Source organism: Ovis aries, chromosome 5 (genome assembly GCF_016772045.2).
Source record: "Ovis aries strain OAR_USU_Benz2616 breed Rambouillet chromosome 5, ARS-UI_Ramb_v3.0, whole genome shotgun sequence".
NCBI lineage: Eukaryota > Metazoa > Chordata > Mammalia > Artiodactyla > Bovidae > Ovis > Ovis aries.
In genome coordinates, this window is record NC_056058.1 from 78496280 (window position 1) to 78522390 (window position 26111).

The following is a 26111-nucleotide window of genomic DNA, read 5'->3' on the forward strand; positions in this document are numbered from 1 at the left end:
TGCCCCCAATCCCTCCCAGCATCAGAGTCTTTTCCAATGAGTCAACTCTTCGCATGAGGTGGCCAAAGTACTGGAGTTTCAGCTTTAGCATCATTCCTTCCATCAGAGATGTAATTCATTATAGTTTCTAAATGCCACTAGAGCAGTTCTCCTCAGGCTCCACCAGTCTCGCATGGGGGGAATTACATTCTGTCTCCTGCCCACTGCAGGGCTCCAGTCACAGACTGATGAAGCCTCGGTTTCACCATGAGTTCCTCCAGAAATAAGAGATATATTATCCTGCTGTGGGTCACGTGTGAACTATTGTAGAAAAGCTAAATTGATGAAGGTATTTTGCTGAGAAAATAAGTATTAATAGTTACAGCATTTACAAAGCTGGCTAGTGTGTCAGAGTTGATTCTAGGTTTTGCTGCTGACTGAGTTGCCTGGAGTGCATATACCTAATTTCACCCCCGCACCCCAGTTTCTTCTGTACATTTTCCAAAATGTGTTCTGTAGACCATTATTGTCAGACCATTACTGTAGACCTTGAAACTCCAGGGGAAGTTTCAAGGGTCCGTGGTTAAATGAGTTTGAAATGCTATGTACTAGATATGCTGTAAGAAATGCGTAATGTATAGTAGAATGTTAAAGGCTCTAAGAAGTCTTATAAGAACGAACTCTTAAATCTTTTGAACCTGTTTCTTGACATCTCTTACGCACTTCTATTCCATGAAGTCCGCTTTAGAAACGTGTATTAGGTGTCTGAGGCTGTTAAACGTAAATACTTTTAGTTTGAATAAAAGATAGTTTTATCTTATTCAATGTGGTCCTTTAATTTGTAATATCAGTATGGAATCTTAAGGAAACACTGGAAAAAGCCTTTGATTGTACAGTATACTATTACTCATGGGTTTTAAACACAGCAACACAGACAAGTATTGTTTTGCACTGTAAATACCAAAACTTCGGTTTGAAATGACTAGTCAGAAAATGGCCTAGTCAGGTTCCCCTGCTTTTCAAGAGCTCTGTCCAATACATTGGATTCTCTCCAGAATGTTTCTATAAACTGCCATTTGATGTTAGACACGGTTTACATACAACATTTTTTTTTTTGGTTTGTTTAATGTAATTTCAGCTGTTATTGGCTCAAAGTACATAGACTCGTGGAACTCTTTTATAATGATTGTTCAGAAAATAATGTATGGGATCCTAATAATGAAGGAAAATCAAGATATTGTCATTTTGTTTATAGGATGGGGGCTGCAGATAACATATATAAAGGACAGAGTACATTTATGGAAGAACTGACTGACACAGCAGAAATAATAAGAAAAGCAACACCACAGTCGTTGGTTATCTTGGATGAATTGGGAAGGGGGACGAGCACCCATGACGGAATTGCCATTGCTTATGCTACACTTGAACATTTCATTAGAGATGTGAGTATCATGCATACCTTTTTTGTACCCTGACCTCAGTTTCTAAATAATCAACACTATCTTTGTTATAGTTGATCCTATTCCTGCAATTGATCATTCAGATGCTATACATGGAACCCAGGTAGATTGGCCCTAAATAATGTTTGAGTTCTTTGATGTGTGTTCCTTTCTTTAGCTGAAGTGGAATAAACCTGGTCAGTAGGAGAAAGGCCTCCTCGGCAATATTTCCACCTAGAAACTGTATCTTACTATCCTTGGCAAACTAAATTAAGATCAAAGACCGTCTACCTTCAACACAATCCTTGAGAAAAGAACCAGATAAAAGACAGTGCCATTTTTGCCTTGTGAAATCCTTTTTTTCAGCGATATCCTAAAAGATCTCCATAGAAGGCCTTTGAACTAATCTTCTTGAGTCTCAGTTTTAGTCCAGTGTGTGTGTCATTTTTCTTTTCAGAATTTGTTCCTAAGCATCTCAATGTACAATTTTACTTGTGGCAAACTTTCCATCCCTGTCACTTTCATCAAACTCTCCCCATTACATAGTTAATGATGATATATTTTAAGAAAATATTTTCTTAAAAAAAAGAAATTCTGTATTTGCAAAAAGGTATAGCTCAGGAACTTTTCTTTAATCATTATAGAAACTATATATCATGGATTCAATAAAGTCCTATATCTGCCTCCCAAACGGATTTTTTTAAACATTCACTGAAGAATACTACTTAGCTGTAAAAAAAGAATGAAATTTTGCCATTTTAAGCATCGTAGATGGGCGTTATGCTAAGTGAAATAGGTCAGAGAAGGACAAATACCGTAGGATATCACTTTATGTAGAGTCAAAAAACACAGCACACTAGTGAATATAACAAAAGAGAAGCAGACTCACAGATACAGAGAACAAGCTGTTGGTTACCAGTGGGAGAGGGAAGGGGGAGAGCCATTATATGGGTGAGAGGAAAAAGGGATGTTATGGGGTTATATGAAATCATGTGTGTGATACTTTTGAAAATTGTAACACACTATAGAATTTAAAGAATTTTTCATTTAATAAAAAATTATTTAAGATACTCCTTTTTTTTGAGCCTTCAGGAGCAAATTATGACAGGGCTGAATTTGTCAACTTTGAATTTAATTGTATCTACTCTGTAGAAGTCTGTCAGTTACTATGACCACATAACGCATTACCCCTAAACTTAGTGGCTGAAAACAACAATAATCATTCATGATCTCTCGGAGTGTCTGGAGGTGAGGAAGTTGGGAGCAGCTTGGCTGGGTGGCTTTGGCTCAGGGCCTCTGCTGCGGTTGCAGTCGAGTTGTCAGCCAGGGCTGGAGGGTCCTCTCACAGTCTGGCTCCGTCACATGGCTGGCGAGTTGGTGAGGCGATTGGCCAGGGCCCTCGGTTCCTTACCCCGTGGGCCTCTAGTGGGCTGCTCGAGCATCCTTACAGAGGGCAGTCTGGCTTCCCCCAGAGGGAGGCATTTCAGGAGGCTGGGGTAGAAGCAACAGAGCATTTGACTTTGCCATCACGTTGCTGAGTACACAGGGCCAGCGCTCTTCAGTGTGGGAAGAAGGTCCTCCAGAGCTTGAACAACGAGAAGTGGAGATCGCTGGGGCCACGTTGGAGTCTGTCTGCCAGAAGCAGTTTGTCAAAATTTCAGAGAGTTATTTAAGCACCTTCAGGAACAAATTATGACAGAATTGAATTTGTCACTTCTGTTTTCATTGCTTCAATAGCAGTTTTTGGATATTATAAATGTTGGTGAAGAAAGTGTTAGTTTTAGGTAAAATTTATCTTAGAGGAAAGTCACTGAAGAAGAGTCTTCAGGAACAAGAATTCCTAACCTTTTATGTATGAAAATCTTTATTTTTCATGATGTCTGTTGATCGCTAGAATAGGGAAGAGAGGAGGAATCGGGGAGGCTCTGTGTTGCTGCATTAAGCTGAGTGTGGCCTTGATGAGGCCAAACCCTTAGATCTTCCAGCTAGAAATGCCTGTCAGCTAAGGGAAGGGGCTCCAGGGAGCCAGCTGGTCCTAAGATGCTTTAGGGCAGATTTTAAGAGCAACTTGTCAAAGAAACCCTGCCTTAATAAGTTTATTTGTACTTGTTTTTAGACAGAAGACATATGTTCTGACTTTTAATAAGGCGATGGCAGACGAATCAAAACTGGAGTTCTTTAATTCGATTACCCTTTTCTGCTAATTTTTAGACCAAGATTTGATGTTAACTTCCCCTAAGACAAGGATTTCTAGAACACATAGAATGTGTGCTTTGAAACAATGCTAATTAAGTAACTCACAAGTCCGTACTGATAGTAATAACACAAAAGTAAATTTTTAAATGGTGAGGGTAGGATGGGAAGAAGGGAAAGCTCTACATTACAAAATGCCAGCTACTAAACAGAGTGCTGTTTTTTAAGTTGACATTTATCAACTATGACAATAATGACCGATTCCGGCAGTAATGATCAGTAGATGGTAAGATTGTTGGAGAAAATGATAGTCACACAGTTTCAAAGTGTAACCCCACAAGTTATTTATTAATTAAGAAGAAGAAAGGTGTCAGTACCATGAAGAATGGGCATGCACTTAAACCAAATAAGCAGATTTAGCACCCTCCAGTAATAGATCAGATTGACACCATATGCCTCTTGATGTGATATATTGGAAAGATTATGTCACCTACATGTATATGTAATATTCCTGGCATTAAATTTTGATCTGAATTTAATCAGGAGAAAACAATCAGGTGACTCTAAACTGAGAGAGATTATGCAAAACAACTATCTTGGATACTTCAAAAATTTTAAAGAACATAAAAGTCAAAAAAGAGAAGTCTGGAGAATTCTTCTAGATTAATGGGGACTAAATAGACATGACCAGGTGTACTACATGAATCTTGATTTTTTTCTTTTTTTTAATATAAAGAGGTTTCTAGGGACTTCCCTGGTGATCCAGTGGCTGAGACTTCCAATACAGGGGGCCTGGGTTCAGTCCATGGTTTGGGAGCTATATTCCACATTCCCAGCACAGCCAAATAAATAAATATATTTTTTTTTAAAAGAAATTTCTAAAGAACATTATTGGGACAGTAAGAGAAATTCACAGACTACATAATTAGTAACCAGTGATAGTGAAAGTGTTAGTCGCTTTAGTTGTGTCTGATTGTTTGCGACCCCATGGACGGTCGCCCACCAGGCTCCTCTGTCCATGGAATTCTTCAGGCAAGAATACTGGAGTGGGTTGCTACACCCTTCTCCAGGGGATCTTTCCAACACAGGGATTGAACCTGGGTCTCCTACATTACCGGCAGATTCTTTACCCTTTGAGCCACCAGGGAAGCCCAAATAGTGATATATCAATGTTGAATTTCTTGAGCATAATAACTTTATTTTGGTTATGGAGGAGAATGTTTTTGTTCTCAGAAGATAGAATCCTAGGTATTTAAGGATAAAGTTTTATGATGTCTGCAGTTCTTAAATGGTTCAGGAAAAAAACTATGTGTGTTCATGTGAGTGTGTATAGAGGAGCGAGGAAGGAAGAAAGGGGAAATACAGCAAAATAGTAACAAGTGGTTGTCTAAATAAAGAATATATGAATGTCCATTGTACTTTCGTTGCAGCTTTTATGAAGGTTTAAAATTTTTCAAAATAAATTTGGAGAAAATTTTAAATTTAAAAATAAAATAACTTTCATTATGTCTCACTGCTTTAGGTGGAATCCTTAACCCTGTTTGTTACCCATTATCCACCAGTTTGTGAACTGGAAAAAAGTTACTCACAGCAGGTGGGGAATTATCACATGGGATTTTTGGTCAACGAGGATGAAAGCAAACAGGATGCAGGTATGAATTGTTCTTGCAGTAAGTACAACTATCATTCTGTTCAGTTTAGTGATGAATAACCCAAAGTTCATAGGAGCATGAACTTACTGCTTATTAATAATAAAAACTGTGAATGTCCATTGTAATTGACATTTGTCCAACATCATTTTCTCTAAGCTTAGGGTCAAACAGAGTTTGCATTTCTCCTCGCCATCTCTGAGTCCTTCTCTAGCCCTCTTTATCTCATTTTTCTTCAAGAAGAAGGTGGGGTGAAGGGGGAACATTTAGATTTTACTCCTAGGTCCATCTTAGGAAAGATGCCTTAACAGTCAAGTATAGTAGTAATCTTTGAAAAATACTCAATATATTTCCCAAAATATGATTTAACATGAATTACTTACTAAGAGCAATATTCTATATTTGCTGTTCAGTTGCTCAGTTGTGTCTGACTCTTTATGACCCCATGAACTGCAGCACACAAGGCTTCCCTGTCCTTCACCATCTCCTGGAGTTTGTTCAAACTTGTGTCCATTGAGTCAATGATGCCATCCAACCATCTCACCCTCTTTTGCCCCCTTCTCTTCTTGTCCTCAATCTTTCTCAGCATCAGGGTCTTTTCCAGTGAGTGGGCTCTTTGCACCATGTGGCCAAAGTATTGGAGCTTCAGCTTCAGCATCAGTCCTTCCAGTGAATATTCAGGGTTGGTTTCCTTTAGGATTGACTAGTTTGATCTCCTTGCAGTCCAAGGGACTCTCAAGAGTCTTCTGCAGCACCACAGTTCAAAAGCATCAGTTCTTTGGCACTCAGTCTTCTTTATAGTCCAACTCTCACATCCGTGCATAACTACTGGAAAAACCATAGCTATGACTGTACGGACCTTTGTTGGCAAAGTGATGTCTCTGATATTCTGTACTGGACATATGTTTTATCTTAATTTGACAAGGAAAGTGAATCTCAGGTAAATTGGGTCCCCTATGTCAGGCACCTGTGTAGGAGCTGAGTTGAACCTAGAATCCATGCCCTCTTCCTGCAGGTTCTTTTCATCTCTGTTAGAACTGCTATGTGAGAGTTACAGTATTTTTTCCTTAGCCTTCCACTTACTACTCATGTCACAGAAATGAAACATTTCATGAAAAAAGAACATCATTAGCCAATAAAAAAATTCAAGCGCTGTTAGTAATGTAGTAGATTTTAGCATTTTTCCCCATGCTCAGTAGTAATTTTTTTAAGCCACCAGCCTGTGGGCCAGTGATGGTTTACACAGTTGGTGTGCTACAATGGAAAATCCATTATCCAAGATACTTCAGAGTCCAGATTTTATTTTGGAAAAGTAATAAGTAAGGATGGACCTGAAAAAGAAATCAGGCAACTGGCCCAAATAAAACAGCAGTGGACCTGAGATAAATATAGTTAGGCAATCCTTGCCTTTCACCACCATGCGATCTTGAAAAACACACCATAAATTCTCTCATGGAGACAGTTTCACATCTATTCATCTGCATCCAAAGTGACAGGAGGAGCTCATAAGCTAAAACTGCATGGGATAAACAAAACAGATTTCACCAGCAGGGGAGGGTCAGTGGTAAGCATTTGATGTGAACTGCTAACTCAGACCCTTATATCTTAAGTGTTTTGACTTTTTAGTTTATTGATTTAAATTTTTATTCATGAACAGAATTTTAGAAAAACTAAATGAAGCTAAAGACTTGTGCTAACAGCAGTGGTCCCCTCTTCCATTTTTTTCCTCCGCAGCCCCTCTTCCCTCCAGTCCCAAGGCAAATGTTTTCGGCTCTTTCATCCATCCATTTCTTCCCTGGGTCTAAATACTGTGCTTATTTTCCTATCTCTTGGTTCACCAACCTGACAATATTATTGACTGCTTGTGCTAAATGAAGGTCTTCAGTCCTCCCTTCCCCTTTCTTCCTAGTGTAATACTTTCACATTTTTCCTATTTTATTCACATTCATTGTTTTCACTGTTATTGCCGTTACTTATTACTTACTCATGAGGCACATATGAGGCACAAGACGTTTTCTTTCTTTTATACCTTTTTTCTCCAAGGTCATGATTAATTGTTTTTATTCTTTCATTTCATTGTTTTGAGTCTCTTGTTGAATCTATCCTCCAGTAACTGTAAAACGCCTCTCTAGAGAGTTTTCACATGATTGCACCTATTGATTCCAGTTTTCCTTACTGGGGTCATTCCTCCTGGAGCCCTATGTCCTCCCACTCATCTGTACTGGTTTCTCCCTAGACCTCAGCTGTTGTCCCAAGACCTGCCTTGGTGTCATTCTGGGACGTTTCTTAACCTGTCTTTTGTTCGTTTGCTTGCAAGTGACAGAATGCTTGGACTCACTCTGGCTCAGACAATGAGGATAAATACAATCTTGTATTTCGGGAGCCTCAGGAAGGGTGGGCTTCAGCTTCTCTTCTTTGCGGTTCTCCAGGCTTTGTCTTCCTGCTCTGCTAATTTCATCATCACACTAGTAGCAAGATGGCTGCAGTTCTTTTGGGCATCACATCCAGCACTGATAATGTCCGAAGAAAGAAAAAGGACCAGCATTTCCTGTGAGTCTTTCTTAGGAGCAGGAGAACTTTTCTTAGATGCCTACTAGGATCTCATCAGTGTCCTGTCTTATTTTCAGAATTGATTCACATGCTCATTCTTTTCTTTTTTTTAATTAATTTTTATTGGAATATGGTGGCTCAGTGATAAAGAATCCACCTGCAATGCGGGAAATGCAGGTGATGCAGGTTCCATCCCTGGGTCTGGAAGATCTCCTACAGGGAGGAAATGGCAACCTACTCCAGTATTCTAGCCTGGAGAAATCCCATGGACATGGGAAATCCTCTGTCCATGGACAGAGGAGCCTGGTGGGCTACAGTCCATGGGGTCACAAAAGAGTTGGACACAAGGACTTAGTGACTAAACAACAACAGTAGTTGCTTTTACAGTGTTGTTAGTTTTTGTTGTACAGCAAAGTGAATCAGTGCACATGCTCATTCTTAAACCACTTTCTAGAAGTGAGAATGGCAAGGATAACTTTGAACAGTCTAGACTAATTGGAATCAACATTTGGAAGTAGACATAAGGACATTATCCCCTGGGTTAAATGGTCAGGGAGTTAGTTCAGTTCAGTTCAGTTGCTCAGCTATGCGATCCCTTGGACTGCAGCACACCAGGTCTCCCTGTCCATCATCAACTCCCAGAGTTTACTCAAACTCATGTCTATCGATTAGGTGATGCCATCCAACCATCTCATCCTCTGGCATCCCCTTCTCCTCCCGCCTTCAGTCTTTCCCAGCATCAAGATCTTTTCCATTGAGTCAGCTGTTTGTATCAGGTGGCCAAAGTATTGGAGTTTCAGCTTTACCATCAGTCCTTCCAGTGAATATTCAGGACTGATTTCCTTTAGGATGGACTGGTTGGATCTCTTTGCAGTCCAAGGGACTCTCAAGAATCTTCTCCAATACCACGGTTCAAAAGCATCAATTCTTTGGCGCTCAGTTTTCCTCATAGTCCAACTCTCACATCCATACATGACCACCGGAAAAACCACAGCTTTGACTAAATGGACCTTTTCTGTTAATGTCTCTGCTTTTTAATATGCTGTCTAGATTGGTCATAACTTTTCTTCCAAGGAGCAGGCGTCTTTAAATTTTATGGCTGCAGTCACCATCTGCAGTGATTTTGGAGCCCCCCCAAAATAAGGTCTGCCTTATTATAAGTGATGGGACCAGATGCCATGATCTTAGTTTTCTGAATGTTGAGTTTTAAACCAACTTTTTCACTCTCCTCTTTCACTTTCATCAAGAGGCTCTTTAGTTCTTCATTTTCTGCCGTAAGTTTGGATCACCTGCATGTCTGAGGTTATTGATATTTCTTCCAACAATATTGATTACAGCTTGTGCTTCATCCAGTCCAGGATTTCTCAGGGAATGAATCCCTTTATAAATCAGGGTTTTCTTAGAAGTGTAATAGATTTTGGAGAAGCTGCTAATAATACTAATTAAAGGAGATAAAAATTTTAAGACTCTGCATGAGTGAAAATGTCTCCATTATGCCTTCACACTGGATTTATAATTTAGCTAGGGCTAGAATTTTAGGTTGAGAATCATTTTCTCTCAGAAAGTTGAAGCATTGCTCCATTGCCTGCTCACATCCAGTATTACCCCTGGCTGTATCTAGGCTTCATCCTTTGCCTCTGACATAATCCCTCTTCTGTCTAAATTAGAGATTATTGGTCATCAGTAAATTCCCCAAAGGCCTTTTGGGTGCCTTTCAAGACTCTCTGTTTATCTCTTTCCCTTGGGGTGGTAGATAAATCAGTGGACCAGCAGTGACAAACCTGCGTTTTAGTGTCTTTCAGTCCATAAGATCTTGGACAAGTCACCTAATGTCATCCGTGTCTAATAACTTTTAGGAATCTCTCCTGAAAGTGATTTCAGAAACTACTTGATCAGCACACATCTGTTTAATAACTGCCTAGAGAAGTTTTGCTTTAAGACAGTTGTGCTAAGTTTCCCTGTAACAAGGAGAAACTTGAGTGATTGCTTTCACTGACTCTAAGCAGTGTCAGATAAGCTTTACAATAATATCCATTTAAGAAATGATCATTGGAGAAGGAGTATTCTTGCCTGGAGAATTCCACGGACAGAGGAGCCTGGTGGGCTACAGTCCATGGGGTCACAAAGAGTGGACATGACTGAGCAACTAACACACACACACACACACACACACACACACAAGAAATGGTCATAGCTTATAAGGAGAGTCCTCACCATGAGCTTTTATTTGAGGCTGTAAAGACATGAGTTGTTTTTCCCATCTGCTCTCGACCTGGCTCTTTCTGCCTCCACATTTCCATCTTACACACAGACACGCACATATGCACTCCCTGTCCTCTCTTTCTCTGTTCCTCCTCCCACTTCTTCCCTCTCCTTCCCATGGAAGAGTGGTGAAAGATAGTCTTAAGGTAGAACCTAACTATAATACAGCTCCTTCAGGTGATTATGGAAGAGTGGTCACATTATTTACCTTGATGCTGCTCTAAGAACTACCATGCTGTGTGCTAAAGTCGCTTCAGTTGTGTCTGACTCCTTGTGACCCCAAGGACTGTAGCCCACCAGGCTCCTCTGTCCATGGGATTCTCCAGGCAAGAACACTGGAGTGGGTTGCCATTTCCTTCTCCAGGGGATCTTCCCATCAGGGGTCAAACCTACATCTCTTATATCTCTTGCATTAGCAGGCAGGTTCTTTACCACTAGTGCCACCAAGAACTACCATGATCATTACTAAAGTAGAGACTATATATGATGACAAATTCAGCAGTTGTTTGTCCTGAGATGTGTTAATGAGTCTTTGGGGCAACAGATATAATTTAGCTATATTTTATAGCTACATTTAAGAAGCATCTTTAGCTAGCTATATTATATATACTACATATTATACATAGTATATGTATATAAAGCAAAAAAAGAAAAAAGCTGTCAGCAAAGCAATGTTTAAATGAGGGGAGTTTATGGAATTTAGCAGCAGGCTTTCAGTAAAGGATGGATAGATGAATGGCTGGATGAATGGATGGATAATGAATGGACAGATGGACTGACAGATGAATTAATCTCATTTTTAGAAAGGTCATTGTCAGGTCTGGATTATAGAGGTGAGGCTGGAGGTGAAAACATCAGTTAGGACTAGCCTAGTTGAAGTGATAAAGTCTGTGTTTGTCTTAAAAATGAAGAGAGTTCACCTTTTTGATACCCCACTGCTGTTCACTTTGCTTTGGGTCTTGTGAGCAATTGAAGGGTAACAAAAAACTATCCAGGTTAGCAGGCACTGGTTTCTACATGCTTCCTCCCTAGTCTTTTCCCACCCACTTCGTCACCTGTTCTTTGTGTTCCTTTAGTTTTCTTTGGAGGTAAAGGATATTCTTAGTGCTTTGCAATGTGAGTTTTAGTCTATGTATTCTGAGAGTGTCAGCTTTCTTTTCACCTCCCACCTCTAGCACCCACCCTTAAAAAGGTATTATTTGTCTGTTGCTGAATTCTTAGAGGAGATTAAAGAAATTTCCATTATCCTTTTTTCTCTGTTGTGTTCAGTCTTTGGGCTTTTTAGCTTTTAGCTGATAAAAGAATAAAGCTTACATATTTATCAAATGAAATAATGTTATGAGAAAAACTCCTGATACACTTATAATAAGTGTACCAGGGTCTCAGAAGTCACTGTGAATCTGGTCATCTTGGCCATTTTTTGCAGTAGAGTGCAATTATGTTGAAGTTTGTAATAAAAGCTGCATAATCCTGAATTGCTTTAGATTTATCGAAGATTAAACTGTATGCAGCTGTTGGGGAGGAAGAATTTGTTCTTGCTTCTTTGGCTGATCTGATAACCAAATTAACATAAGGCAGATTAACTGGAGAAAAGCAAATTTAATTATGTACCTACAGGAGCCCCAGAAAAATATGAGAGCCAGTGAGGCAGTTGAGGCTTCTCTACTGTACTGAGCTAAGGAATGGGATAGGAGAAGGAGCTTCAAAGAGGAGGAGGGTAATTGATGGGAAAATGGGAAAAACAGATATTTGTTAATTAGATTGTTTGTCTTGCCATATGCATAGGTCATTCTGATAAAAGTTCTCTCTGGTAATAGTCTGTCTCTGAGCCAGCACCCCTCTGCCCATCTAAATTTTTTTAGGCCGTTGAAGGGGGAGATAGAAAGGTCTTCCTGAGCCTTTTGGACCTTCACTGTCTTCAACTCGAGAGTCTGCATGCCAAAGTAGCACATTTTGTTCTGAATATCTTCGTAGTGTTGTCTTTGTATTACTGTACTTCAGTTCAGTTCATTTGCTCAGTTGTGTCCGACTCTTTGTAACCCCATGGACCGCAGCACGCCAAGCCTCCCTGTCCATCACCAATTCCTGGAGTTTACTCAAACTCATGCCCATTGAGTCGGTGATGCCATCCAACCATCTCATCCTCTGTCATCCCCTTCTCCTCCTGCTCTCAATCTCTCCCAGCATCAGGGTTTTTTCCAGTGAGTCAGCTCTTCGCATCAGGTGACCAAAGTATTGGAGTTTCAGCTTCAACATCAGTCCTTCCAGTGAACACTGTACTTCATGATATCCCAATTCTTTAAAAGTTTTAGCTTCAAGCATATATATTAGGTGGTAGACTGGTACCCTAGGAAACAGATTCTGAAATTTGAGTGTCAGAGTTTTATTGAGGAATGCTTTCACCATCAATACCCAAGCAGGACTGGGCAGTCCTGAGCTGCGTTACACTTGTAAGACTTCAGCCAACCCTGCAGAGAGCCCAGTCAGGGGTTGGTCCTTCAGAGTCACCTCAGCTTGAGGTGAGAGAGCCAGACTTTTATGCCTTTTATTATCTATTGTTCCATAACACATTTCCCCCTAAAACATAGCAGCTTAGCCCAGCAACTGTTTATTATCTCATAATTCCTGTGGGTCATGAACCCAAGCTGAACACCTCACAGTCTCTCACAGGCTTCATCCAAATATTGGCCGAGTAGCATCACTTCAGGGCCTGACTGGGATGACCCACTTCCCAGCCCCCTCACATGCTGCTGGCATGCCTCAGAATGTCCCTTCCAAGGTCACTCACACAGCTGTTGGCTGGCCTCCAGACCCCACTAACTTGTTGACCAGGGGCATCGGTTTCTTTCCATGTGGACCTCTCCACAGGGCAGCCCGCAATATGGCTGCTGGCTCCCTTTAGAGCAAACAGGGAGGGAAGTGAGAGCGCCCGAGACAGGCCACAGTCTCCTGCAGTCTGATTCTCAAAAGTGACATGCCATAACTTTTGTTGTATTCTATTCATTAGAAGCAAGTCCCTTGGTTCAGCTCACAGTCACAGAGGGAGAATGACACAAGGACATGGACTCCAGGAGGCAGGGGAGCTTTGGTGGCCACCTGCGAAGCTGCCTCTCAGCCCCTGTAGCAGCTAGTCGACTGGATGCAGGCTCCCCAAGATGGGAGGTGACCTTGGGTGAAACAGCTTTCTCCAGCTGCAGAAGTTCCCAAAGAGAGCACACAGCTGAGGGTTGCTCTAATAGCTATAGCAGTCTGAATGGGATTTGGGTGGTACCAGACAGCATCCACAGGCTTTCCAGGTGGCACTAGTGGTAAAGAACCTGCTTGCCAATGCAAGAGACCCGGGGTTCGATCCCTGGAGGAAGGCATGGCAGCCCACTCCAGTATTCTTGCCTGGAGAATCCCATGGACAGAGGAGCCTGGTGGGCTACAGTCCATAGGGCTGCACAGAGTTGGACATAACTGAAGCAATTTAGCATGCCCACATGTGAACAGTATCAACTTTAATATGTATAACTCTTTTTTAACTAAAATATTTAATAAGCTAGAATTTCTCAGTCTTGTTACCTAAACTATGCAACATGTACTATTTCCTTATCTGGTTTTGTGGCTTTGTTTCTTGCACTCTTGGAAACATCCTTTATATGTGTTACTTTACAGAGTATGTTACATACAAGACTGGTGAATACACTCTTTCACTGGAAAACACTTAAAAAAACACCAAAACTGTTTTTAAAGGAGAAATTACGTTGTACCGTGTATCAGAATCACTCTTTTTTGCGTATAGAAATTCATTTGAAAATTTTCAGCAAGCAGCATACAACTAAATATTTCTAAACTTACAATGAATAATTGTTAAAAAGCATTTTAACTGAGCTAAAAGATAGATCCTAAATGCAAAAGCATTTTCAAAATGGTATTTACCCTTTTTCTAGATATGTAATATTGATAAAAGAAGGTAACAAGAGATTAGGAACAATGAATTTCTTTTTCAGATTACGAATTCTAATCGAATAAAGTTATACAGATTTCTATTTTGTCTTTAATTTCTTTCAATTTTCAAGTGTGGTTTTCTTTATCTTTCTCTTTCTTTTAACTTTATTCTCTTAGGTGAAGAAGACCAGGTCCCTGATTCTGTCATATTTCTTTATCAAATAACCAGAGGAATTGCAGCAAGGAGTTACGGACTCAATGTGGCTAAACTAGCAGATGTTCCTGGAGAAATTTTAAAGAAAGCAGCTAGCAAGTCCAAAGAGCTGGAAGGATTAGTAAATATGAAAAGGTCAGAATGATTGTGCTGCATTTTTGATTTATAATGAACTCTTCCAGGTTGTCCCAGGAAGAGGATTGTCCTGTAAATGAACATCAGATCTTCCTTCAAGCACCTCTTCAGATATTCTGAAACATTCAATTATGATAAAATGAAAATGGTTTTTCCCAAAGCCCATGTGAATTCATTTAGGCCTCTCTAGTCAGATCTTTATCTGTTAAGTTGCTAAGTTGGTTTTCCAATCATTTTTCTAAAGAATTAACTCCTTAATGTATACCAACACATTGGTTGCTTAAAATATTCATTTATAAAGAATATTACTAATGGAAACCTTGATATATAAATAATATTTAGAGTATTTCTTTTATACTCTTTTATGCTCATTCAGATATGCAGCAGTTGCATTCAGAAATGGAGAATTCTGTCAGAATGTGAATGAAAATAATGGTACTGGGGCTTCCCTGGTGGTGCAGAGGTTAAAGCGTCTGCCTGCAATGTGTGAGACCTGGGTTCGATCCCTGGGCCAGGAAGATCCCCTGGAGAAGGAAATGGCAACCCACTCCAGTATTCTTGCCTGGAGAATCCCATGGATGGAGGAGCTTAGTGTGCTACAGTCCATAGGGCTGCACAGAGTTGGACATAACTGAAGCAATTTAGCATGTCCACGGGTTGCAAAGAGTCGGACACGACTGAGTGACTTCACTTTCACTTTCACTTTCAACCAAGTACTTTAGGTTTTTTACATAACATCTTACAGAAATGCCTGAATGAACTTTTTGGTAAAATCAGTATCACAGAGCTAGGTGATTAGAGTCAGTATCTGTACATGTCACTTTGTGGATTTGTTTGTGACAGATTTTTTATTCTAAACAAACTTCTCCACCACCTAGAATGCTTTATGTGAATGCACTTTTACCCTGGACATCCAGCGAGTATGTAGTCAGTATATAAACTGACTGTCATAACAAACTTGAAACATACTTTGGAAGGAAGATATTCCTAAGAAAATATACTATTAATAAATAATAAATTGCAGCCTTTTGTTTCCCAAATATAAGATTATATTTTAAAACAGCATGAACTCCTCACCCACCTCCTACCCCACCCTGCTCTGCCTGAAGAGTCTAATTGACCTGGGCAGGGCATTACTGCTCTGGTCCATGACCATGTGATCTGGAGCGAATAGGCTGTAAGTCAGGTAGACCATCCTGGCCGGCCATTATGCTGTAGGAATATTTTTTAGTTCTGGGAATTATTACCAATTTAAATATTGAACTATGAACACCTGATATTTTAGTTAAAGAGACAGTCACCAGCTTGTATACCGACAGTCCTGTAACAGCTTCTGCTCCTCTTCTTTCTTCCTCTGTGTTTCTGCCTCGCACTCCTAACCTTGCCATGGTAACCGGCGGTGGGCCAGGTCCAAAGTGCTGGAATACTGCAGCACTTTGTCGTTTCCTCCAGTGGCATTCTCTTCTGGATCCTTTCCACAATACCAGATTAGAAACAAATGATCCAGTCAGTGACAGGCTACTTCTAGTTACTTGTTACAAAGTAGATTCACATAAAATTTTTCTAGAGGGAAAAGCGATCATCTATGAGATTTTAAAAGTAAGCTTAGCCCTTAGTTCTGCTCAAAGTCCACAGACAACTTTAAATCCTCTCTTGTTGTCTTCTTATTTTTCTTTTCTCATAAAGAAACTGGAATTAAACTTTATTACAAAAGGTGCAAGATGGCAGTAAGATATGAAAGTTCTTGTAGGCTATAAAGGAAGAGCAGTAAAATTCACAGGTTAGTTATAAGTATGTTAACTCTTCCGAAAGACAACTACTGTATATTAATGCATATATATGGAATTTAGAAAGATGGCACCAAGGATCCTACAGGCAGGGCAGCAAAGGAGACACAGATGTAAAGGACTTTTGGACTCAGTGGGAGAAGGCAAGGGTGAGATGGTCTGAGAGAACACCAGTGAAACGTGTACATTACCATATGTAAAATAGAGGACAAAGTGCAAATTCAGTGCATGAAGCAGAGTACCCAAAGCCAGGGCTCTGGGACAACCCAGAGGGATAGGGTGGGGAGAGACTGTGGCCGATTCATATTGATATATAGCAGACACTGTCACAATATTGTAAAGTAATTATTCTCCAATTAAAATAAATTAATTTAAAAATAAGAAGGGAAAAAATATTTTAGCTCTTCCAATTAGTATGTAATATTTTAAAATCTAGAAAGTTAGCTTAATAAGACAGAGAATTGTAGAAAGAGGCTACATTGGCATGATATCTTTTGATTTATCAGGACACACTGTATTTGTTGTTTTTCCTTTTCACTAAAAGTGGTTATCACATTGATTTCATTGGTCATAGAACCCAAACTGAATCTGGTGCATCCTTGTGAGTTTGTTAAAAGCTAATATTTATTGAGTGCTTGCTATGGGTACCAGCAAGTAGACACTGTAGCCAGGTACTATTCTTACTGCTTTACATACATTAATTCACTTAACCCTTAGGATAACCTTGTGAAATAGGTACTGCTCTCATCCTATGTTGTAGTTGGGAAAAACGAGGCCAAGTGAGGGTAGGAAACGGACCGGGACCAGGGTCACCCAGCTGGTTGATGGCTGAGCCGTGATTGGAACTCATCCTTTCCGTCTTCAGACTCTGAATATTGGCTTGGTCAAAAAGTTCATTCAGGTTTTTCATAAGATGTTAATGTTTAACTGGATTGCGTTTTTGCAGAAAGAAAAGTAGGTCTGTTATGTTAGCATTTTACTTTTCCAATAGCCTGCATTATTTTATTAAGTCAATTTCACTTCTCATCCTGTGAACACACACAGCCTCTAGCTGAGTTAGAAGAGGAGGAAGCTGTGCCATCCCCTCCCTGGAGGTGATCAGCAACCTTGGTCTCTTGATTAAAGCAGCCGCCCTGAGAACTTCTTTCACCAAAAGGCTGATGCTCCCCGCCATAGCCTCCTAACCATACAGCCTGCCTGCTATTCTAATACCACAGACTTTTTATAGTTTTGATGGGATGAACTGGCCCCTAACAATTCCATTTATAAAAGAAATGGTATTTTATTTTCTGTCCAGGAAAAAGCTAAAGAGTTTTGCGAAGCTATGGACGGTAAATGATGCAAAAGACTTGCAAAAGTGGACAGAAGAAGAAATTACAGACGTCTCTTTGTGATGAAAATAAAGGCTACGTTCTGGAACCAAAAAATAGAGAATTAAAAATACCAACTGTGTGAAAACAACTCTCCAGTAACAGCCCATCTTTGTGTGATGTGAGCATAAAGCCTGACCGTGGCATATTGCTATCAGAAACAGGGAGGCCTTTTGTGTAGGTTCCTGCTATCCTGATTTATAAACACTTTTGAATATTAAGATTCCTATCATGTCATTAGAAAATCTCATGGACGGTACAATTCAAAGAAAATAAAAAGCTTCTAAGTAAAATCTGAAATAGGCAGTATAGTTCATGAAGTTTTAGAGGCTGATATAAAAAGTAATGCATGATTTTATTTGTTTCAGTTCAGATAATTTGCAGCTGGGTGAAATGTCTGGCAGGAATACACCTTTTATTCGAACTGAAATAATTTTATGGTACCACCAGTTTATTCACTGTGAGCATAAGAATTTTTGAAAAGAAATAGAATTGTCAGGCTGTTTAGAAACTAGAGCACAGAAAGAACAAGGTCATGAAATTTGAGAAGTTAAATATTGTCATAGTTTTAAGCAATTTGGAGATTGTTGGATGAAATTATTTGTCATTCATTTCAGTAATAAACATTGATGAGTACTTGGCATAATTTATGATCTTTTTCCTGTTGAATTTGGGGTTTAGTTATGGAACCAAGGTTGCTGTTTTTCCCGTGTGAAAAAGCACAGAAAGTGAGCTTTCTCACTTTGGACCTTTCTACTGTCTGATACAGCAAATGCCTTAGAGCTTTGTTGATTCATAAACGCACTCCCTCCCTGCAAGGTGAGGGTAACACATGATCATCTGTGTCCCTGAGCTTTCTATAGCACTTGAAACCTGGCTTCTCATATGCTTTTTCTTTCTTGCACAAAGGTTCTCTATCCTACTTCCCACCCAGTTTTCATTCTTACTCAGTGAAATGCCTTCCACACATTTGATGGTCATATTTCTAATTTCTTCTTTAGGTTATTTTGTAACAGTGGCCGTAACAGTGAGCCCTGGAGACAGTCAGTTGAGTCTCTCCAAGTTGATTGGAGCAACCAAGCAAGTGGTTGGTTGCTACACTTTAAAAAATATATATTTATTTATTTGTGCCAAGTCTTAGTATTCGGCATGTGGGATCGAATTCCCTAACCAGTTCAAACCCAGACCCTTGCGCTGGGAGCAGGGAGTCTTAGCTGCTAGACCACCATTACACTTTTGAGTCACTTACACTCTAGCCCTTTATGGAGTTAGAATATGATGTGGTTTGATTCCTCCATCCTTGCATTATATGTTTCATTAACATATAATGAAGTTCTCAAAAATATCTCAAAATAGAGTTAGTTGGGATTTACTCTTTAACTTTTAAAAATAGCACTTTTTAAACAGTGTTTCAATACTCAGTAAGACTGTCAATGTTTTATGTTAACAGAGGTAGTGCTTTAAAGGCAGGTCAGCAGAAAAGGAGATGAATTCAGGAATGCCACGCCCATGGCCGGAGAGCTGCAGGGACCAGCAGTCACTGTTCATGTCCAGGTGGACATTCCGGGCCATCTCTGGCTTGCTTGCCCAGGTCAGTGTCAACATTCAAGCAGGTAAGAGTTTCAGGAGTAGTGTGTCCAGGCAGTGACAGTCCCCAGAGTCTGGCAAGTGACAATGCAGAATGTTGCAAAGTAGATTCCCTGACATAAAGCAGGATATCAGCTAGCCACTTTGCGGGAGGTCAGGCCTGCCTCCAAGTTTGAAAGAAGACCAGCCGTGCCAAACACCCTTTCTAAGTGAGACTCCTTCCCGGCCAGGGCACTGAGGTGTTGAAGGGAAAGTTGTGTCAGAGTCCTAGTTATGATGGTTGTACATGTGTTGTGGAGGTTGGCAGTAAAGATGATTGATTGGGTACATACTCCACGTATCAAACTTAAGGAGGGCTGCAGTTCTAACATTAGATATAATGTATTTGAGATCCTGAGTTGATTTCCTTTAATTATATATCTGGAAGTGGGACTGCAGGATCCTACGGTAGTTCTAGTTTTTATTTCTTAAGCACCCTCAATACTGTTGTCCATAATGGCTGAACTAGTTACAGTCCCACCAACAGGGTGCAGTTCAGTTCAGTCGCTCAGTCGTGTCCAACTCTTTGCAACCCCATGAAACACAGCACGCCAGGCCTCCCTGTCCATCACCAACTCCCAGAGTCTACCCAACCCTTGTCCATTGAGTCAGTGATGCCATCCAACGATCTCATCCTCTGTCGTCCCCTTCTCCTCCTGCCCTCAATCTTTCCCAGCATCAGGGTCTTTTCAAATGAGTCAGCTCTTCGCATCAGGTGGCCTAAGTATTGGAGTTCCAGCTTCAACATCAGTCCTTCCAATGAACATCCAGGATTGATCTCCTTTAGAATGGACTGGTTGGATCTCCTTGCAGTCCAAAGGACTCTCAAGAGTCTTCTCCAACACCACAGTTCAGAAGCATCAATTCTTTGGCGCTCAGCTTTCTTTATAGTCCAACTCTCACATCCATACATGACTACTGGAAAAACCATAGCCTTGATTAGACGGACCTTTGTTGACAAAGTAATGTCTCTGCTTTCTGATATGCTATCTAGGTTGGTCATAACTTTCCTTCCAAGGAATAAGCATCTTTTAATTTCATGGCTGCAATCACCATCCACAGTGATTCTGGAGCCCAGAAAAATAAAGTCAGCCACTGTTTCTCCATCTATTTGCCAAGAAGTGATGGGACCAGATGCCATGATCTTAGTTTTCTGAAAAGCCAACTTTTTCATTTTCAGGGTTCCCTTTTCTCTGCACTTTCATCAACACTTGTTACTGCTTGTTATCATCCTAACAGGTGTGAGCTGATACCTCATTGTGTTTTATTTGCATTTCTCTGATGATTATGGTCAGTTTTAAGACACTTTTATCACCCCAAACAATCCGTTCTCATTAGCAGTTACTCTCCATTCCTCCCCAAATCCCTACTCCTAGATAGTCACTAATCTACTTTCTGTCTCTATCAGTTTGCTATTTTGGACATTTCATATGAATGCAGTTGTACACTATGTGGTCCTTGGTATATGGCTTCTTTCACTTGGCTTACTGTTTTCAAGGTTCATGTTGTAGTATGTAGCAGTACTTCATCTTTAATACTAGAATCTATTCGGTTATATGTATATATCACATTTTGTTATCAGTTCATCAGCAGATATGCATTTAGACTGTTTCCATTTTTCGGCTATCATGAAGAATTTTGCTGTGAGCATTCATATGCAGATTTTTATGTGGCAAGGTACAGGATTTCTGTTTTTTTAAGTTTTCCCCAGTCTAAAGTGCAGTCTGGTTTGTGAACCACTAGTCTCATAGATTTGTGACATTGTACGGGAGACAAGGATCAAGACCATCCCCATGGAAAAGAAATGCAAAAAAAGCAAAATGGCTGTCTGGGGAGGCCTTACAAATAGCTGTGAAAAAAAAAGAGAAGCAAAAAGCAAAGGAGAAAAGGAAAGAGATAAGCATCTGAATGCAGAGTTCCAAAGAATAACAAGGAGAGATAAGAAAGCCTTCCTTGGGGCAATCAATGCAAAGAAATAGAGGAAACAACAGAATGGGAAAGACTAGAGATCTCTTCAAGAAAATTAGAGATACCAAGGGAACATTTCATGCAAAGATGGGCTTGATAAAGGACAGAAATGGTATGGACTGAACAGAAGCAGAAGATATTAAGAAGACATGGCAAGAATACACAGAACTGTACAAAAAAGATCTTCCCGACCCAGATAATCACGATGGTGTGATCACTCACCTAGAGCCAGACAACCTGGAATATGAAGTCAAGTGGGCCTTAGAAAGCATCACTATGAACAAAGCTAGGGGAGGTGATGGAATTCCAGTTGCGCTATTTCAAATCCTGAAAGATGATGCTGTGAAAGTGCTGCACTCAATATGCCAGTAAATTTGGAAACTCAGCAGTGGCCAGAGGACTGGAAAAGGTCAGTTTTCATTCCAATCCCAAAGAAAGGCAATGGAAAAGAATGCTCAAACTACCACACAATTGCACTCATCTCACACGCTAGTAAAGTCATGCTCAAAATTCTCCAAGCCAGGCTTCAGCAATATGTGAACCGTGAACTTCCAGATGTTCAAGCTGGTTTTAGAAAAGGCAGAGGAACCAGAGATCAAATTGCCAACATCTGCTGGATCATGGAAAAAGCAAGAGAGTTCCAGAAAAACATCTATTTCTGCTTTATTGACTATGCCAAAGCCTTTGACTGTGTGGATCACAATAAACTGTGGAAAATTCTTCAAGAGATGGGAATACCAGACCACCTGACCTGCCTTTTGAGAAACCTGTATGCAGGTGAGGAAGCAACAGTTAGAACTGGACATGGAACAACACACTGGTTCCAAATAGGAAAACGAGTGCGTCAAGGCTGTATATTGTCACCCTGCTTATTTAACTTATATGCAGAGTACATCATGAGAAACGCTGGGCTGGAAGAAGCATAAGCTGGAATCAAGATTGCCGGGAGAAATATCAATAACCCCAGATATGCAGATGACACCACCCTTATGGCAGAAAATGAACTAAGAAGCCTCTTGCTGAAAGTGAAAGAGGAGAGTCAAAAAGTTGGCTTAAAACTCAACATTCAGAAAACTAAGATCATGGCACCCGGTCCCATCACCTTATGGGAAATAGATGGGGAAACAGTGGAAACAGTGTCAGACTTTATTTTTGGGGGCTCCAAAATCACTGCAGATGGTGACTGCAGCCATGAAATTAAAAGACACTTACTCCTTGGAAGGAAAGTTATGACCAACCTAGACAGCATATTCAAAAGCAGAGACATTACTTTGCCAACAAAGGTCCGTCTAGTCAAGGCTATGGTTTTTCCAGTGGTCATGTATGGATGTGAGAGTTGGACTGTGAAGAAGGCTGAGTGCCAAAGAATTGATGCTTTTGACCTGTGGTGTTGGAGAAGACTCTTGAGAGTCCTTTGGACTGCAAGGAGATCCAACCAGTCCATTCTAAAGGAGATCAGTCCTGGGTGTTCTTTGGAAGGACTGATGCTAAAGCTGAAACTCCAATACTTAGGCCACCTGATGCAAAGAGTTGACTCATTGGAAAAGACTCTGATGCTGGGAGGGATTGAGGGCAGGAGGAGAAGGGGACAACAGAGGATGATGGCTGGATGGCATCACCCACTCGATGGACATGAGTTTGGGTGAATTCTGGGAGTTGGTGATGGACAGGGAGGCCTGGCGTGCTGCGGTTCATGGGGTTGCAGAGTCAGACATGACTGAGCGACTGAACTGAACTGAACTGAACTGAGTCTCATAGATTATGAGTGACTAAACAGTATTTTTCATTGGACTGACAAATCATTTGATCTTTCTCTCCTATGCTTAATCTATCATTTAGACAAAGCATGGCATACTATAGAACCCCAACAAATATTTATTGAAATAGAAAAGAACAACCAAACCTTTTCATATTAGAAACCCAGTGAAATGACTCTTTATAATCAAGATACTATTTCACTAAGGATTCCAGATCTGTACAGAAGTGTCCTAAATGTTAAAACAAAAAAATAAAAATTTCTTCTGACAGTTTGTCCAAGTGGAGCTTGTTGTCTTGGTGGTAGTTGTAATGCAGCTGGTGAAACAGTGCTCACTGCATGAATTCCAGAGGAAAAACGAGATTGAATCTAATGCAGTCTACAAGTTAATGTTGACCTTTCCTGCCGGGAGCCAGTGTGAGGAATCCCGCCCGTGACAAGGTCATGAGGAAGGAAGCTGACATACGCAAGGCGTGCTCAGACTTCAGGGACCCCTCTGGAAATTCCTAAGCATGTACCCCAACAAAAATCTGCCGGCTTTTGTGCTCTGCTTTTCCACTCTTCTGACATTTTCTGGAAAAAGTCAATTCAGGGCTTTAGTCTTCTGTATTTGAAAGAGTGTTTCAATCCAAATACTCATTTGATGGCTTTCTAGCCTGCCTGCAGGACTCCTACAGCTGCGCGTGTGATTGTTTGAGGCCTCCTGACCGCAGGAGGCACAGGAAGCTTAAAACATCCTAGGAATGTAGGGGCTTCCGAGGAGTCAAAATCTTTTTAGGACTGATTAAAGGTTTCATTTGTTGAGTCAATACTTGCTGCCAAATTTTCACATCCTTTATTTGTAGATATAGTTAGAAAAACAAGTAGTAGACCTTGTGTTAGCAACATTAGATCTTTGAGTTAAGTACCTTCTTTGTTATATCCCACTGCACCTTTGTTCTATAGAGATGTAACTTTAATGCTTTAAGGAGATGTAGATTAAAGAAAAAACACTTCAGGGGAAACAAGATTAACATTCATTAAGGAAGAGAGCCAAAAAGTGTTAACAAGCCTCTTGGCCAGAAGATAATGTAAATCACCTGAGACCTTTTGTATACAAAATGATGTATAGAAAGAGTCTGAGCTGCGAACGCTACATAATCTTGTGTTACCCATTGATCTCTGTGTTTTATCAAAAGTATAAAAGGCCTTCTGAACAATAAAGGATGGGGGCCAGGGGCCAGGGGCCAGTTTTTGGGGGCCAGCTTCTGGGGCCAGCTTCTTGGACCAGCTTCTCTAACTAGTCTCCCGGCCTGGTTTCTTGGGGCTCTGGCTCCCCCGTGTCTCTCTCTCTCTTTCTTCTTCTCTCTCTTTCCCTCTCTCTGCTCTTTACTTTAACTTCAGGCTGAATCTCCACCTGGAGCGCGGAGGCTCGCCAGGTCTACTTACTTGCCCTGGCTGTTAAGACCCGCGAGAAAGGGAGCTTAAGGCGAGGCACCCTTAGATATTCAAGCGGGCGCCGGTGGCCCAACATAGATGGTGCAAATTCCTTGTCTGGAATTTTATTGGCCTTCCGCGTAAACCAAGCTTTTCAGCCCTCTTCCTCCACTTAATCTTCTTACTACACTATAGTTTCTTAATCTAATCTTTCATTAATAAATAAACAAGTCTTTCCACGCCGATGCCGTCCACCCTTCGAATTCCCTGGATCTGCCGGGGCTGGACCCCGGCACTTTCCCAAGTTCCAAGATCAATATTAATTACTGCTGTGCCACGTAATTATAAAAGTGCCATTTAATGTTTCACACCAAGAACATGGGTAGGGAGAAAAAAGAAATTGGATTAGATCTGTGGTTTCTACATTTGTAATTACCATCAGGTCCTCTTTGGAACATTGAAGTTAGGATAGATGATTATTGTTACTGTATTAATGTCCATAGAGGTATTGCCATTAGGGGGATATTCATTCTGGTTTGCTTGGGGTGAATCTGGGGCATCCTGGTCTATACTTGTTTTCCTGGTACACTTATTAAAAGCCTCTTTCACTCAAAAGTGTCCTATTGTACCCAAACCTGTTCATCTTTGGGAGACTCCTCATTTTCTGAGATGATAAGATTGCCAGTCTCATCTTGAACATTTTCTGTGCAGACCTGGAATAGAATATTTCTCAAAGGAGACCCGACCCTGTTGAGTGATAAATGACATCTGGCAGCCACAGTTTGGGCATTAGAGGTGTCTTTTGGGTTGGTCATTGTTTCTTAGCCTGTTCAGTGGAAAGAAGTAGGAATTTTGTAAGAAAAATTATGCCATGAGTTCAGACTGAATCATTTGGGAGTTCCCTGGTGGTCCAGTGGTCAGGCTCCACCCTTTCAGTGCTGAGGGTCCAGATTGAATCCCTAGTTGGAGAACTAAGATCCCACAAGCTACAGGGCATAGCCCTTTCCCCAAAGAAGTGTCCTGTTCTGAATAATAAATTTCATGGTTACCCTAGCTTTAGGTGCCATTTAATGTTTCACACCAAGAACATGGGTAGGGAGAAAAAAGAAATTGGATTAGATCTGTGGTTTCTACATTTGTAATTACCATCAGGTCCTCTTTGGAACATTGAAGTTAGGATAGATGATTATTGTTACTGTATTAGTGTCCATAGAGGTATTGCCATTAGGGGGATATTCATTCTGGTTTGCTTGGGGTGAATCTGGGGCATCCTGGTCTATACTTGTTTTCCAATTCATGGACACACTTACCAACTTGATAGATTTTGAATGTCACCTTTAAAAATTGATTTTTTAAACCCATGGTATGAACTGATTTTTATCTGAAAGGTTTTGCTAATTAATTTTACGTGTTCATAATAAATGCTTTGCATGCACATGTGCTAAATTGCTTCAGTCAGTCTTGACTTTTTGCAGTCCTATAGACTGTAGTCTGCCAGGCTCCTCTGTCCATGGGATTCTCCAGGCAAGAATACTGGAGTGGGATGCCATGCCCTCCTCCATGGGATTGTGGCATTCAGAAATTACTACTCTGATAACTGGCATGTTAGAGCTTTACTACCTAATCTATTTATGAGACTAAATCCCCAAAGATAACTTTGTCATCTGCCTTGTTTTCATGAAGTCATGGTGAAGAATGTGCAGCTGTGTGATCGTGAGACATGTCCCAGGCTTGTCTTCTGGTAGAAATAATTATTAATCTCAGAATGAAGAACCCTTTTCTCGAGTTGTTTTGTCCTTTGCTCAAAATCATCCTTTCATTGCCTTTGACTATATCC

At 40.5% G+C, this 26111-nt stretch overlaps 1 protein-coding gene across 2 annotated transcripts in view; it reads left to right on the plus strand.

Annotated features, from left to right (window-relative positions):
* Positions 1-18154, plus strand: part of MSH3 (mutS homolog 3) — a 190506-nt gene extending 172352 nt beyond the window's left edge. For both annotated transcript variants that reach the window (XM_042250722.1, XM_012178913.4), the window contains exons 21-24: positions 1235-1421; positions 5134-5263; positions 14180-14351; positions 17436-18154. In XM_042250722.1, coding sequence (XP_042106656.1) covers positions 1235-1421; positions 5134-5263; positions 14180-14351; positions 17436-17532 — 586 coding nt within the window. In that variant the 3' untranslated portion in view covers positions 17533-18154. The remainder of the gene's footprint in view (positions 1-1234; positions 1422-5133; positions 5264-14179; positions 14352-17435) is intronic.
* The last annotated feature ends 7957 nt before the right edge of the window (positions 18155-26111 follow it).